General features: G+C 43.0%; 2 protein-coding genes across 3 annotated transcripts; one reads left to right on the top strand and one right to left on the bottom strand.

Annotated features, from left to right (window-relative positions):
- Positions 1–26: 26 nt before the first annotated feature.
- LOC106092892 (protein disulfide-isomerase TMX3) lies at positions 27–1,996 on the bottom strand. Its single transcript, XM_013259842.2, has 3 exons — positions 1,612–1,996; positions 656–1,542; positions 27–581 (listed from the first exon to the last, which is right to left on the bottom strand). The coding sequence occupies exons 1-3, from the start codon at positions 1,658–1,660 to the stop codon at positions 195–197; spliced, it is 1,323 nt and encodes a 440-aa protein (XP_013115296.2). The 5' UTR covers positions 1,661–1,996; the 3' UTR covers positions 27–194.
- A 2,433-nt stretch (positions 1,997–4,429) lies between these two features.
- On the top strand, positions 4,430–7,275 carry LOC106092894 (U3 small nucleolar RNA-associated protein 4 homolog). 2 transcript variants are annotated; one of them, XR_001222256.2, is made up of 5 exons: positions 4,430–4,690; positions 4,753–5,626; positions 5,690–6,736; positions 6,805–7,031; positions 7,090–7,275. XR_001222256.2 is itself a non-coding variant. In XM_013259844.2 (4 exons), exons 1-4 carry the CDS (start codon positions 4,548–4,550, stop codon positions 6,922–6,924), a joined length of 2,184 nt encoding a protein of 727 aa, XP_013115298.2. In that variant the 5' UTR covers positions 4,430–4,547; the 3' UTR covers positions 6,925–7,086. The 2 variants fall into 2 exon arrangements, 1 of the variants encoding a protein (XP_013115298.2); XM_013259844.2 differs by lacking the exon at positions 7,090–7,275 and having other exon boundaries at positions 6,805–7,086.
- The last annotated feature ends 8,600 nt before the right edge of the window (positions 7,276–15,875 follow it).

Here is a 15,875-nt window from a genome sequence, read left to right as displayed (position 1 = left end):
GAAAACTGTTTAATGTTGTGGTAAAAAAAAAAAAAAAACAAACGAAAAATTTGACTAGAAAATTTGGCATGTCTCAGCGCAGTTAAGAACTACTTTTAACAGAGTTAGAGCTACTCTATGTCCAATGTATAACAGATGAGTTATTGTAGATGTCTGATGCTTCTGCCAAAGCCTACTACAAGCTATGCATACGATTACTCTTTCTTTTCGTGGTCATCTTCCTCTTCTTCTGTTACCAGACAATCACCACAGAATATGGAATACAAAATCAACGATAGGAATCCCAATGGCAGGCCAAAGATAACGGAAGTCAGCACAGGATTTCCACGCCACATTTCGACAATGCCCTTCTTGCCTTCAAACATGAGCCGATTGAGGCGTACCAAGAACGTATCACCTCCCAGGGCTATGGCACTCTCATTGTGAATGCTTTCTAGGAATATGTGTAATGCCTGTGGCGTCATCTGCATGGGATCATCATCAGGCAAATAGTGCTGTTGTGTGGTAGAGTTGATGACTATTATGTGGGGTGTGGGCATTTCATCCATAATAATGGAATGCGCAATACTTGGATCACCAATCTGCAAAAAACAGAGGTATTTAAGCATGACTAATAGAAAAAAAACGTTGATAACTTGTCTCTACTACTACTCACCCAACCGAATTGAAACTTATCATGATAACGGTCACGATGTTTGCGTATGACCGTCTCCACCATATCACGAAATTCCAATTCATGTGTGGCTACTTGGTTAAGTTTATCCTCCTCGACGACAGCTACCACCAAAAACTTTTTGGTTTTAAACAGCTGATTTATATTGAAACGCGTAATTTTGGGGAAGGCAACAAATCGTTCCACATTCACAAACTGATGTATGGTCTCATTAACCAAATATGGATCCATCTCGTGGGCTTTGTGGGCATGGGGATAGAAATGGTGCTGTTCCTCTTTGTAAACAATAACAGCAGGCAAATGCTCAAATTCAAAATGCTGGGCTGCCACATCAGCGGTGGTGGCATAAAAGAAACCATGCTCCTGATAGCTTTCGGCGGCGGCATAAAATGTATCCCAAACAATGCCATCCTGCGAGCCGACAAACATAAAGAATATGGTATGAGATCCTTTCAACATGTCAACACTTTCCGTACGGGTGACAAGTTGCACTGGTGGCCCACTCATCCTTAGAGCATAGTCAACCAATTCATCCTTGCTACGATCGCCAGAGTATGTGTACTCCATGTTGCCTTTGATAAATGTTATGGTAGGGTAAGAGCGCACCTTAAATTCTCTGGCCGCTGCTGGATATTTGGTGCAATCTAAACGACCCACTCTTACATTGGTGGCATGCAAGGCCTGGGCCACTAAAGCGAAAACGGGTTCTGTCCTTTTGCAATAGCCACACCAGGGGGCATAGAACATTACCAACCACTGTCCTTCGTGGCGTACATCTATAAAGCGGTCCGTAAGCTCAAACACTTTGGAATTGCTAGCAGCTTCAACGGATTGGAAAAGGCAAGGCGTCATACATAGCAGCAGTAAAGCTAAAAGTAAAACAAACAAAAAAAAAAATAACACTACACACGCTTTAAGACAATTCCAAGAATATCTACCCTCTGAAAATATGACTAAGCCACGGCTTCTTTTACTGGTGGCATCCATTATTATATTTGGAATACGGTGACTTCAGTGTTCTATTTTGGCCAGGCGAGCCCCACACCCTATAAATTTTTGTTCCGAATCTAATTATGAGAATTTACAGCATGCCTCCAAATACCATAATCCGTTTAATTTAATTAGGGATTATCTGCCAATCATATAAACCACTCGCACACTTTGGTGTTAATAACCCCCTCTTGTTATTCAACGATAAAATTAATTCTTAATTTGGATATTGTAAACAATTTTGCTTTTCAACTAGGAGTTGCAAATAAAACTTGAAAAGAGGGGTACAATAAACGACGAAAGGTACAGACGACAGACGTCGTAATCCAAATAACAGAGAGATGGTTCACCTGCACACTACAGATGTCGCTGTTGTGCAGAGTTTTGCAATTAGCAAGAAGAGGGTACCCTCAATAAAGTATAAAAGTTTGTAGAGTTACATTTTAAAGGCGTGTGCATAGAGAAGAGTTGCCTTTTAAATGCGTTTAGAGTGTATTGTAGTCAAGAACCATAACACACACAAACAACGACTCTGCTCTTTTAATCCGATTTTAATGGCTCGATCATGGCGAAACAATTAAAGGTGGTCTCATTTGTACAACAACCACAAATCATACAGGGCAATCTGCCATTTTGTCATCGAGCACACACACAACCAAAACTCGTTAATAGATAGTACACTTCGCAAGAAAATATGGTACTCAGCTGTTTACGGTACACTACCTGGTAATTATGTCATGGCATCAATATTTTAAGTACAAAGCTTAACAACACTTCTGGCGCGTTGACAAATGACAATGTGCCGTCAATTTTTAATAGCCTTCTTTGTCTGGTATTGAATTGAACATGTCATAATTACCAGGTAGTGCAATGTTAACAGCTGAGTAAAATTTTTTCTCGGGAGGAGTAACGCCTCAAGCGTCTTTAACACTGGTGAGAGAAGGGAGATCGGTATGTACGACTCCCCCAAACTCGGGTCTTTTTCAGACTTTAGTAGCGGGATCACTCTGTCTGTTGGGCCCCGTCGGGGCCCAACGCTTTAGGAGACTTGGCGCCTCGGATGACATTCGTAACTTTGCCCACGGTAAATTGTGATGGCTGTTCATCGGCTCGGAGACCACGAATACCACGAATGGCTCTCCTCCTTGCCCTGTCTCACTCGGGATGCACAATAAATTGGCGGTTGAACAACCTGGCGCATCTCTTCGGATCAGTCACGGTGACTGAGGTCCTGTCATCCCGTCTACCGGGGTTCGAGAGTGACTTAACAGTAGACCACAGTTTGCCTACACCGGTGCCTAAGTTACATTGCTCCAAGTGTTCCAGCCACAAATTCCGCTTATGTTCGTTGATTACCCAGTTTATTTCCAGAATCAGCGAGATTCTGGGGTTTGCGGGGTCCATAGCACGAATCCCATCACGCTCAGCTGCGAGTATCACCGTTTGCGTCGGGAAATTGGGTCGCACTTGGGGTATTCGACCGAGATGACGGCTTGCCAGGATACATCACTCAGGAGATCAGGGGATGCAATGGAGATGTCTGGCGAGCTGGTACAGCTCCTCGTAATCCTAGTGGGGGTTGCCTCCTTCAACGTGCAAAATGTGGAGCTTTCAATCTGCTCTGCCAAAGCTATGCCACGCTGGTCGTTATCTAGGGGAGAATGCCATGACGTGTGATGCGCATTAAAATTCCCTAGAACCAGACCATTATGGTCAGATAGCAACCCTTTTATGTCTAGGTTGTAAGCCTGGCCATTAATCGGGACACAGCTACCAACCGGCGGTATGTACAAGTTGTATAGCTCTATCTTGGCAGTACCGGTCCTGACTGCTATCCCCATGCATTCCATGCAAGGGTCACTAGCGCCATGCGCAGGCGAGATAGGTCTATATTGCACGGAATGGTGTATTACGAAGGCCAATCCCCCACCTCCATTCCTTGAGCGATCCTTACGTAGCACTTTGTAACAGTGACAACTGTGCAAGCTGCAGGTCAGCTTTGTCTCCTGGATCGCTACGACCAATGTGCTCTTCCGACTCATGAAGTCCACAATCCTATCGATCTTGCCACAAAGTCCGTTGCAATTTAACTGCAAGAACGATACACTTCCCGGCACTGGTCTGGCAATATTTGGGCTGAGGTGTTGCCGTTGCGTAAATTGCCGTACGGGAGAGGTCGGCGGGGTCACATAGTCCGACAACGAGGACGCGGAAGGCGACGACGACGACGCTTGTGACCCACTGCTGGCTATGTTCGCAAAGCACCTTGCGACATAAACAGTATGACTATACTCCCGTAGTGAAGTCAGGCCAGAGTAAGATGGCAAATGTACCCACTCCATGCACCGGTTACACCTCACCGACCGATGATGGAGGCTGTTCTGGCAAACCGAATTTAACCAGGGTCCGGGTTTCTTTTCAATCCCGGCACGGACCAGAAGCGTGCGGAGAAGGCACTTCGGGATGTGCCTCTCCCATTACGAAAAAAGACGAACACTTACACTGAGGCGGCAGCCCTTGCCGATGAGATTTCCGGTGCGTACAACCGGCTGCCATGGGATTGAAGGAGGCTAATAAGAATAGACGGCATCACATTTGTATTCTTGTCATCACGCCAGAAGTTTTCAAAAATATTGACGCCATTATAAAATATTGAACAAATAAATAAAAAGTTTTAATCTAGTCTGAGTGCGTTAAAACTGTTCAAATGCTGTAACGGCCAAATTTATCTGGACGTAGGCAACACTGGTTTATGACATTCTCTGATTGCCGACATGTTCGTAAACAAGCTAGCACGTGTTTTGATTTAAGCGGCACGCTCGTTTCTGTTCATTTATTTGGAAAATATTTTGTAAAATTGTAGTAGCAATAGTTTTAAAGTGAAATGAAAATGAAGAGAATAAGTGAAAGTGATTGTCCGCACAAGGGGCGAACACAAATTCACAATGTGCGCTTCTACAATTTGCAGCCCCGTTCTATACAATGCATGGCTTACAATGCAATTTGGAAAAAATTGGCAGTCTCAAGGTAGGTAAATTCTTATTGGCTAGTGGAAAAGTATCTTAAACTATTATTCCAATTGGTTGCAGAAATGATGGTTCCATTGAAATCTGGGACGTACGACACGCACCCTGTCTGGAACGCACTATACCCAAGTCGCCGCAAAATTCAGTGGAAGGTTTAGCCTGGTCCTCGGAACGTTTGTTCAGTGCTGGTCTCAATGGCGAGCTAATTGAGTGGAACATGGAAACACTGAGTCCCAAATACAAACAGCATGTGACCGGTAATGCCATTTGGTGTCTTGATGTCAATCGCGAAGGCAGTGAGATAGCCATAGGAACTGAAGAGGGCTACATAAATATTTTCAACATCGAAGACAATCAGTTTCAGTATAAATCTTTGTTTGACAAGCAAGAGGGAAGAGTGTTGTGCTGTCGTTACGATGCCACTGGCAATTTTCTAGTTACTGGTTCAATGGGCGCCATACGCATTTGGAACACCCGTACGGGACATGCCATACACAAAATGACTGTAGCCTCCAAATCTCAGCCTCAGGACACAATTGTATGGTCGTTGCAAGTTTTACAGGATTTCACCATTATCTCGGGCGACTCACGAGGTCATGTCAGTATATGGGATGGCAAGACAGCTTCACAAATTGAGACACATCAGGTGCTGAAGGCCGACGTTCTAGCAGTGGCGGTGAATGAGGAGGAAGATAAACTATTTTGTGCTGGCATAGAGCCCACAATACGTATTTATGCCAAAACCCAAATAAAACGTGATGACATGACCTTCTTTAGATGGATTAAGTTTTTGCAACGTCGCGTCCATGATCATGATGTAAAGGCTTTGGTCTGTGCCCAAGATAACATCTATTCGGGTGGTGTAGATGGTTATTTGGGCATATCATCGGCAACAAAAACCAAATCCACTATTGTTAAATATGGACCATTTTTAGAGGTAAGAGAAACAAAACCTCACACCCACATTTTTGTATTCTCATGTGTATTTTTTATTTTTCAGCAACCCTGCGCCAGCATAGCTACTGCTGAACGCCTTATACTTTTGCGTTATACAAACTCATTGGAAATTTGGCGTATGGGATCTACAGGTGATGAACAAGAGTCCGGTCAGCACACCAATAATCGCGATTTGGCAACCCCTAAACGTTTAAGCTTAGAAACTGTACCTGAAAAACTATTGGAGTTCAAAAGCAAAAATGATGATCGCATAGTCTGCTCCACACTTTCGCCCAATGGCCGATGGCTGTGTTATTCCACCCATGATGAAATACGTCTATTCCAGTTTGTAGCCGGCATTAACGAAGGCGATAATACACGCAGCACACAACTTGTGCGTGTCAAAGATTTGCCCGAACAATTGGCGGCAGCTTCGCATCTGCATTTTACAGCCGATTCAATGAGACTTATGGTGGTGAGTCGTGAAAGCAAACAAATCACCATATTCGCCATGCTCACCTCGCCAGATGAGAGTATACTGGACACCTCTACCTCACCGCCCTTGGACTTTATAGAGGCCATAGAGACCTCGAAACACATAAAGGATTCTATAAAGCTGTTCACTGTTTCGGTGTGTGGCTCCTACATAGCAGCCGCCAGTTCAGATCGTTCCATAGCAGTGTGGTCGGTGTATAAAGGGAAACATTTTAAGCATCTACTCAATTTGCCTCGTTATACCGCAGCCACAACAGCGATTTCCATACACGCAGAACAGCCACGGCTTGTTGCAGCCTTTGCCGATGGCAAAATATTTGAATATGATTTAGAGGAGATGTGTTTCACCTGCTCTGATCTGGATCGTTTTGTAGTGAATTCCGAGTATCAAAGCATCAATAACATTGTGCTCGATCCACGAAATCCCAATGTTTTTGTCATGCAAAATGATGCCAAGCTATTTGTATTGGAAAAGTGCAAGGCACAAGACAAAATTGAAGATGCTGTGGTGGAGAATTCGAAAAAGAAATCTTTGAAGAAACCCAAAACCAGTGATAATTCCGATGATGAAAATAAGGTCTATGGTTTGCGACTGAAAATGGAAAAGACCTATGAGGTAAACACTGCTAATAACAAAACATGATAGTCCATGCTGACCTTTAGTATTTGTTTTTTATTTTACAGCATTTGCTTCATGTGGCTTGGCTGAGTTCCGAGGAACTGGTGGCGGTTTGCGCCAATCCCATCGCCCTATTAGAAAGTTTACCTAGTCCCTTCAAGGAGAAACTTTTTAGAACCATGTAAAGATAATATTTTGTTTTGATTTTTTTCATAAGTTTCTATGATTTAAGCTAAATACTATTCTGTTAAAAAGTTAATGGAATGTAGGGTTAACCCTAACCTAATGGAATGTAAGTGCATTACGTTTAGTAATAAAAAATGTTTATAACATTATTAAAAAATTTATAGGCGAATTCTGATGGAAATAGCAAAATATTATGTTAAGAATACTCGTTCAAATTGGCTGGATAGTATAACTCAAGATTTCATTTCGTTTGGTTAACAATTTGTTATGGCCAAAAGAAAACCTTTCAAAATTCATAGGCTTTGCTTTTGGATTCATGGAGAGAATATGGCTTAGCAAAACTCAAGAGCAAAGGTAATTTTTTTTTAATTATTATGAGAAATTGCATTTGTCCTATAAACCATACCAACTTAGACAACCTAAGAAAATCCCCAAGTACCCAATTTTATTTTATAAAAATAAAATTATAGCAGATTTCATTTTATTGGAACCCATAACGAAGAGTTGATGAAGTTATAAATACCCAACCTTATAGGTATTATAAAGAACGTGCTAAGTTGGGCCGGACCGAATCTTATATACCCTCCACCATTGATAGCATTTGTCGAGTTCTTGGTATCTCTTTTTAGGCAAACAAAGAAAAATGACAGCTATATCAGGTTATGAACCGATTTGCGCCATAGCAAGCACATTTGTTGGAAGTCATAACAAAACATCTCATGCTAAATTTCTGCGAAATCGGATAAGAATTGCGCCCTCTAGCGGCCCAAGAAGTCAAAATACAAGATCGGCTTATATGACAGCTATATGAGGTTATGAACAGATTTGCGCCATACTAACCACAGTTGTTGTAAGTCAAAACAAACCACCTCACGTAAAATTTCAGCCAATTCAGATAAGAATTGCGCCCTCTAACAGCTGAAGAAGTGAGGACCCATGATCGGTTTATATGGCAGCTATATCAGGTTACGAACCGATGTGAACGTTATTTAGCACATTTGTTGGAAGTGATATTAAAAGACCACGTAGAAAATTTCAGTCAAATCGGAGAGAACTGCGCCCTCTAGAGGCTCAAGAAGTCAAGACCCATGATCGGCTTATATGATAGCTATATCAGGTTACTAACCGCCATATGGCAGCTATATCAGGTTACGAACCGATGTGAACGTTATTTAGCACATTTGTTGGAAGTTATATCAAAAGACCACGTAGAAAATTTCAGTCAAATCGGACGTGAACTGCGCCCTCTAGAGGCTCAAGAAGTCAAGACCCAAGATCGGCTTATATGATAGCTATATCAGGTTTGCGCCATACTAACCACAGTTGTTGTAAGTCAAAACAAAACACCTCACGCAAAATTTCAGCCAAATCGGATGAGAATTACGCCCTCTAGCGGCTCAGGAATTCAAAATCCAAGATCGGTTTATATGGCAGCTGTACCAGGTCATGAACCAATTTGCGCCATACTAAGAATTGCGCCCTCTAAAAGCTGAAGAAGTGAGGACCCATGATCGGGTTATATGGCAGCTATATCAGGTTAGGAACCGATGTGAACGCTACTTAGCACAGTTGTTTGAAGTGATACCAAAACACCACGTGCAAAATTTCAGTCAAATCGGACTAGAATTGCGCCCTCTAGAGGCTCAAGAAGTCAAGACCCAAGATCGGTTTATATGGCAGCTATATAAAAAAATGGACCGATTTGGCTCATTTACAATCCCAACCGACCTACACTAATAAAAAGTATTTGTGCAAAATTTCAAGCGCTTGGCTTCACTCCTTCGAAAGTTTGCGTGCTTTCCACAGACAGACAGACGGACGGACATGGCTAGATCGACTTAAAATATCATGACGATCAAAAATATATGTACTTTGTGGGGTATTAGACGCATATTTTGAGGTGCTGCAAGCATTTCAGTTTATTGGAACCCATAACAAAGAGTTGACGCAAACAGATATGCGACCACCGTATTCCTACGGTGGATATATTCCTAGCGTCGGCTTTTCATTCTGTTACTATTTCTTCCTCAGGTCGAACGTAGTACAGATTTCCAAGCACCTCAATATTCTGCTCCAATCTCTGACACCCAGTTTCGAGATTCTTTTGAAATGGTTTTCTTCACTTAGTATCTCCATTGGAGTTTTGGCCTTCTCTTTTATGGTAGCCTTGAAGAGACTTTCGCTGGAGTGAAACCTAGCCGTTATATTTTGCTTCGGACCAATAGAATAGCATGGGTAGTATCAGTGTCTTGGGTTCCGGCATGGGATAACTATAAACTCCACACAGTGTGGAACTTTGAGCTTCTTTTCGGTGTGGTGGTCATATCTAGGTATCACGAGAAGCTTAACTGAGGTCCACATGCTTCGTATATAAAGTAGCTGCAATAGCAGTCGCGGACACTCAGCGGTTTCGAGTGAAGAGTCTCAGTGAGAAACGGGGTGGCGCCGGCTCTTGCTTTAATTTTGATTGCCTATGATGCTCGATATGATAAGGCGAGTTTTTTTTGGCGCATTTTAATAACCAAGGCCAGCAGCGATCGGTCCTATGGACCGGAAGTAGCTTACCCATCTTTAAAAGTTTGATGAGGATCGCAACCTCCACTTGCAATGGCGGTACAACAACTACAACATTGTCTTGTGTAGTTCAATTTTCATCTGTCGAGAGGTGGGCTTTGCTCTAGAGCTGACAAACTATCGATATACGTCGCCATATCGCATAAATCCCAGAAAGACCGAACTGATCCTTTTCCTCAGAGGTAGGAAGCTGGGTGTTTTTATGGGACCAGCCTTGGATGGGGTGGAACTGCCGCTCTCTTCGAAGAACAAGTATTTTGGCGTAATTCTTGACCAGAAACTAAGTTGGAGAATAAACATGGAAGAAAGAGGCTAAAGGGGACTGAACGCGCTCTACTCCCCTTGCAACTCAATAGGAAGGAGTTGGGGCCTAAGGCCGGGGTCAGTGCACTGGATTCTTACGGCGGTCGTTCGGCCAATTCTCACCTGTGGTTATCTGGTGTGGCACAAAGCTCTGGACTATTATGCCCTTCGCAGGATGATCGAGAAGGTACAGTTGTTGTTGTTGTGAGTTGGAGCCTAAGGCCGAGTTCAATGCACCGGATTTTTACGGTGGTCGTTCGGCCAATTCTCACCTGTGGTTATCTGGTGTGGCACAAAGCTCTGGACTATTATGCCCTTCGCAGGATGATCGAGAAGGTACAGTTGTTGTTGTTGTGAGTTGGAGCCTAAGGCCGAGTTCAATGCACCGGATTTTTACGGTGGTCGTTCGGCCAATTCTCACCTGTGGTTATCTGGTGTGGCACAAAGCTTTGGACTTTTATGCCCTTCGCAGGATGATCGAAAAAGTACAGTTGTTGTTGTTGTTGTAACCACATTTTCATGTGGAGGTGGCGATCCTCGTCAAGCTCCTGTAAGTGAGCAAGCTCGTTCCGGTCCAAAGGACCGATCACCGCGGGAACAGGGTGGTCATTGGTTATTTAAAGGCCCCAATTACTCGCCTTGTCATATCGAGCAACATATGCACTCTGTATTTGTGCAAGAGCCGATGCCACCCGGTTTCTTACTGAGGCCCCCCACTCGATACCGCTGATTGTCTGCGACTGCAAATACAGCTACTCCGTATGGAGCATTCCCAGACTTCAAGATGGCTGTAGCGTCTTTCAGGTTGAGGTCTTAGCGATCCTGAAGGCGCTGGACACGATATTGATGCGAGAGCGGCGGCCCGATCAGACCGTTTCAATATACGTGGACAGTCAGGCGGCGCTGAAGGCTCTGGTGTCGGCCCGCGTGAGGTTGAAACTGGTTCCAAAGATGCAAAGAGCTTCTCCGAAATGCTATCAGGCTTTGCTGGGACCCAGGCCATCAAGGTGTGGCGTGAAACGAAGCGACATACGAGCTGGCCAGTAATGGATCGCTGATTGCCGCAGATCTTGCTATGGAATCAGTAAGACCTCCACTGTGTGAGCTTCTTGGCCGGGTGGACGCCTTCTACGATGAGTGCGCGAATAAGGCGTGGGCTTGTGCTATAGATTTTAGGGTGTCAAAGGCCCTGAGTTCCAAGTAGCAGTGACCCGACTAAAGAACAACAAGGCAGCAGGAGCCGACGGGTTACCAGCTGAACTATTTAAGACCGGAGACGACACGCTGACAAGGCTTATGCATCAGCTTATCTGCGCAATCTGGCTAGAAGAACGCATACCCGATGGTTGGAACCTCAGCATACTATGTCCCGTACACAAGAAAGGAGACAAGACGGAATGTGCCAACTACAGAGGAATAAGTCTCCTCCCCTTCGCATACAAGATACTCTGGTTCAGATGGGACCATATTTGCATATAGCTGCCATATATATCGATTTCCCGATAAATGGCGTATTTATTACCCGATTTTATTGAAACTGAGCACTAGGTGTTGTATTAGACCCCAACATTCATTATCATTATTGGATATAACTGCCAATATACGCGTATCTCTCGATTTAAGATCTTACGTTAGACCCTAGACGTCCGTGCTGGGTTTGGTCTAGATCGGACCATATTTCCATATAGCTGCCAGGGGTTCATAAATTGGTGCATTTTCAATGGATTTTGTCGAAATGTGGTTAATATATACAAATTTATTATTTTTCCCTACAAGGGGAGAGAGTGGAGCCTTTTTCCTTGTTTTAGATTTATTTTTTTATTGCCCAACATATCGATGTGTTAGACATGCATCCAATGAACATGAACCAACGAACTATAAATTGTTTCCTTGTTTTTTTTTTTTTTTAATTTACTAAATAATATGGTCGTGCACTTGGTATCATGGTCTGGTGGTGGCTTGAGACTTGCCACAGCATATCAATATGTTGACACATTCACCAACCACTACATCCACTGCAACAAATCATGAGCGGTGGACTGCCAGACAGAAGGACAGACAACAGGCTAGGGCTGTTGTCTGGACGGTGGCAAATATGTTTGTGTTTTGGTGCATGTGGTCTCAAAATGTTACTTTAGTTTTTGTGCCCATTGTTGCCTGAGCATTACAATTGTCTGTTTCCGTTTCCCGTCACCCCTTACGGCAATGCATAGGGGAATGAGCTAAATGCAAATGCCAGCCATGGTTTTGGCCAGTTAGCAAATGGTTGAATCGAAGGCATGACTAAAAAAATGCCATACACTCCACCCAAAAAAAAAAAAGAAAAAATAAAAAAATATGAAAAACATAGGGATGAAATTTTATGCAAATTTAACCAGACCTTAGCCTGAAGTTAATACATGTACCATCACTGATGTCCATGCTGCGAGCACATTATCCAGTGCATAGGTGTACACTACGTAAGGTATGGGAGGACCTACGCTGAATGTGTTTAAAATTACTTAGGATTAATAAGAGTGGTGCGGGCTCCAAAGCTCTTGGACGCAAATTTGGATTTCAGATATGTACTCTACTCCTTAATACCTTTCATTTGAGTCCGTTCGAGGGCTGCTATATAAATGTTTGGCCTAATCATGAAAATGCAAATTTTTATCATCAAAAACGGTTTTATCGTTTCCAGCATGATTTATGCACATTTTCATGCGCTGAAACCAATTGCCGAACCGCTTTTTATACCCACCACCGAAGGATGGGGGCATATTCCATTTCTAACTATAAAGCATACCAGCTGACCCGGGCCCGCTCCGCTGCGCCTTCTTTTACTTTATATGGAACAAAATTTTTCTTGGACTATTTATTTTCGTCAATTAAAGATCTATTAGTGAAATACCATGCTAACTTTACTAACAGTTTAACAATATGAGTGCCTTTATCTGAATCCCATATGATCTTTATTGGTCTACAAATTTAAGTTTGGATGTAAGGTGTACTCCATTCTGGAAATACTTCAAAATTGGATATCAAATTCGTTTTCTAATCTCATTTAAACTCCTTATTGCAAAATACAGCAAATATGTCCTGTTTGGGGTATTGGCCCTAAAAACTATGAATATTTAGTTCCACTATCTTTAAGATCCAAATTGTCTTAGGGAGCAAATACGTTCTATTTGGGGGTTGTTATGGTGGTGGGATGTCCCCTAGACAGTTGGTCCCTAATGTTGATATCAGATACGTGGTCTCCTGCCAAATACCTTTAGTTTGAGCCCCATATTTCCATAGTCGGCAAACATGACCGGCTTGGGGGTGTTTTGGGGGATGGGCGGCTATCAGTGAGTTGGCTTTGAAAATATATATCGAATTCGTGTTCCACCTTAAAAACCCTCTCATTTGAGCCTCATTGCAATAGTCAGAAAATACTTCCTATTTGGGTGGTGTTGTGGGGGTGCGGTGGCCCCATAGACTCTTTTCCCGAATATTGATATCAGATTTGTGATTTACTCCCAAAGACCTTTCATTTGAGCCCCATATTGCTATGGTCGTAAATTTGTACCCTTTGGGGGGATGTTTTTGGAGAGAGTCGGCCCTCCAAACACATAGTCCCATATTTGGATATTAGATTCTAATTCTTCAATCAAATACCTTTTATTTAAACCCCATATTCCTATGATCAGTAAATAAGTCCTGTTTGGGGGGTGTTTTGGGGAAGGGGTGGACCCCCAGAAATGTGGTCCCACATTTGGATATCAGATTCGTATTCTACTCGCAAATACCTTCCATTTGAGTCCCATATTGCCATGATCGGTAAATATGTCCGATTTAGGGGTGTTTTGGGGGTGGGGTGGTGTAGTGGGGGTGGGCTGGCCCCATAGACACTTTTCCCGAATATTGATATCAGATTTGTGCTTTACTCCCAAAGACCTTTCATTTGAGCCCCATATTGCTATGGTCGTAAATGTGTACCTTTGGGGGACGTTTTTGGGGAGAGGCGGCCCCCCACACACTTGGTCTCATAGTTGGATATCTGATTCTCATTCTACACTCAAATGCCTTTTATTTAAGCCCCATATTCACAGGGTCAGTAAATAAATCCTGGGAAAGGGGTGGACCCCCAGAACCTGGTCCCACATTTGGATATCAGGTTCGTATTCTACTCGCAAATACCATTCATTTGAGTCCCATATTGTCATGGTCGGTAAATATGTCCGATTTAGGGGTGTTTTGGGGGTGGGGTGGTGTAGTGGGGGTGGGCTGGCCCCATAGACACTTTTCCCGAATATTGATATCAGATTTGTGCTTTACTCCCAAAGACCTTTCATTTGAGCCCCATATTGCTATGGTCGTAAATGTGTACCTTTGGGGGACGTTTTTGGGGAGAGGCGGCCCCCCACACACTTGGTCTCATAGTTGGATATCTGATTCTCATTCTACACTCAAATGCCTTTTATTTAAGCCCCATATTCCCAGGGTCAGTAAATAAATCCTGGGAAAGGGGTGGACACCCAGAAACCTGGTCCCACATTTGGATATCAGATTCGTATTCTACTCGCAAATACCTTTCATTTGAGTCCCATATTGTCATGGTCGGTAAATATGCCAGATTAAGGGATGTTTTGGGGCTTGGGGTGGTCACCCTAGCATTTGGTCCGACAATTGGATATCAGATACGTTTTCTTATCCTAAATACTTTTCTTTTAAGTCCCATATTGTCGTGATTGGTTTAAATATATGTTTGGTAGGTTTTAGGATGGGGCAGCCCCCCTAGGTACCCCATCCGAAATTTGATTACCAAATTTTAATTTTTAGGATACTATATGAGAGCACACAAAATTTCGCTTAAATCGCACCACCAATCTCCGAGATCTGGCGTTTCTGAAAATTAGGGTAAGGGGGAGGGTCCGCCCCCCCTTCAGATATCAAAAAATGTAGTACCCTATTTTCACCACGGGGTCATTATGCACCATCTGTGAAAATTTCAAGAAAATCGGTTCAGCTGTTTCTGAGTCTATAAGGAACACACAAACAAACAAACAAATACAAATTGATTTTTATACCCACCACCGAAGGATGGGGGTATATTCATTTTGTCCGAACCTATAAAGTATATATATTCTTGATCAGCGTAAAAATCTAAGATGATCTAGACATGTCCGTCTGTCCGTCTGTCTGTTGAAATCACGCTACAGTCTTTAAAAATAGAGATATTGGGCTGAAATTTTGCACAGGTTCTTTTTTTGTCCATAAGCAGGTTAAGTTCGAAGATGGGCTATATCGGACTATATCTTGATATAGCCCTCATATCGACCCATCCGCCGATTTAGGGTCTTAGGCCCATTAAAGCAACATTTATTATCCGATTTTATTGAAATTTAAGACAGTGAGTTGTGTTAGGCCCTTCGGCATCCTTCGTCAATTTGGCTCAGATCGGTCCAGATTTGGCTATAGCTGCCATATAGACCGATCCGCCGATTTAGGGTCTTAGGCCCATAAAAACCACATTTATTATCCGATTTTGCTGAAATGTGGCACAGTGAGTTGTGTTAGGCCCTTCGACATCCTTCTTCAATTTGGCCCAGATCGGTCCAGATTTGGATATATCTGCCATATAGACCGATCTCTCGATATAAGGTTTTGGGCCCATAAAAGGCGCATTTATTGTCCAATGGTGCCGAAATTTGGCACCATTGAGTTAAGTTAAGCCCCTCGACATACTTCTTCAATTTGGCCCAGATCGGTCCAGATTTGGATATAGCTGCCATATAAACCGATATCTCGATATAAGGTTTTGGGCCCATAAAAGGCGAATTTATTGTCCGATGTTGCCGAAATTTGAGACAGTGAGTTAAGCTAAGCCCCTCGACATACTTCTGCAATATGGCACTTATTGGTCCAGATTTGGATATAGTTGCTATATAGACCGATCTCTCGATATAAGGTGTTGGGTGCATAAAAGGCGCATTTATTGTCCGATGTTGCCGAAATTTTGGATAGTCAGTTAAGTTAAGCCCATTTCTTCGCACTAATCCAAACGAGCATTTTTTGAGCGATTTTCAAATTGTGCGGAATCCAACGGAAA

The sequence above is a fragment of the Stomoxys calcitrans genome, chromosome 1 (assembly GCF_963082655.1).
Source record: "Stomoxys calcitrans chromosome 1, idStoCalc2.1, whole genome shotgun sequence".
Classification (NCBI taxonomy): domain Eukaryota; kingdom Metazoa; phylum Arthropoda; class Insecta; order Diptera; family Muscidae; genus Stomoxys; species Stomoxys calcitrans.
This window is presented reverse-complemented; position numbering and strand designations above follow the sequence as displayed.

Coding starts and splice junctions, on each gene's coding strand:
- LOC106092892 (XM_013259842.2), bottom strand. CDS start 1,660: ATGGATGCCACCAGTAAAAGAAGCCGTGGCTTAGTCATATTTTCAGAG. Junction 1,543..1,611: donor CTTAGTCATATTTTCAGAGG/GTAGATATTCTT, acceptor TTTTACTTTTAG/CTTTACTGCTGCTATGTATG. Junction 582..655: donor ATAAGTTTCAATTCGGTTGG/GTGAGTAGTAGT, acceptor TGTTTTTTGCAG/ATTGGTGATCCAAGTATTGC.
- LOC106092894 (XM_013259844.2), top strand. CDS start 4,548: ATGAAAATGAAGAGAATAAGTGAAAGTGATTGTCCGCACAAGGGGCGA. Junction 4,691..4,752: donor AAAAAATTGGCAGTCTCAAG/GTAGGTAAATTC, acceptor AATTGGTTGCAG/AAATGATGGTTCCATTGAAA. Junction 5,627..5,689: donor AATATGGACCATTTTTAGAG/GTAAGAGAAACA, acceptor TTTATTTTTCAG/CAACCCTGCGCCAGCATAGC.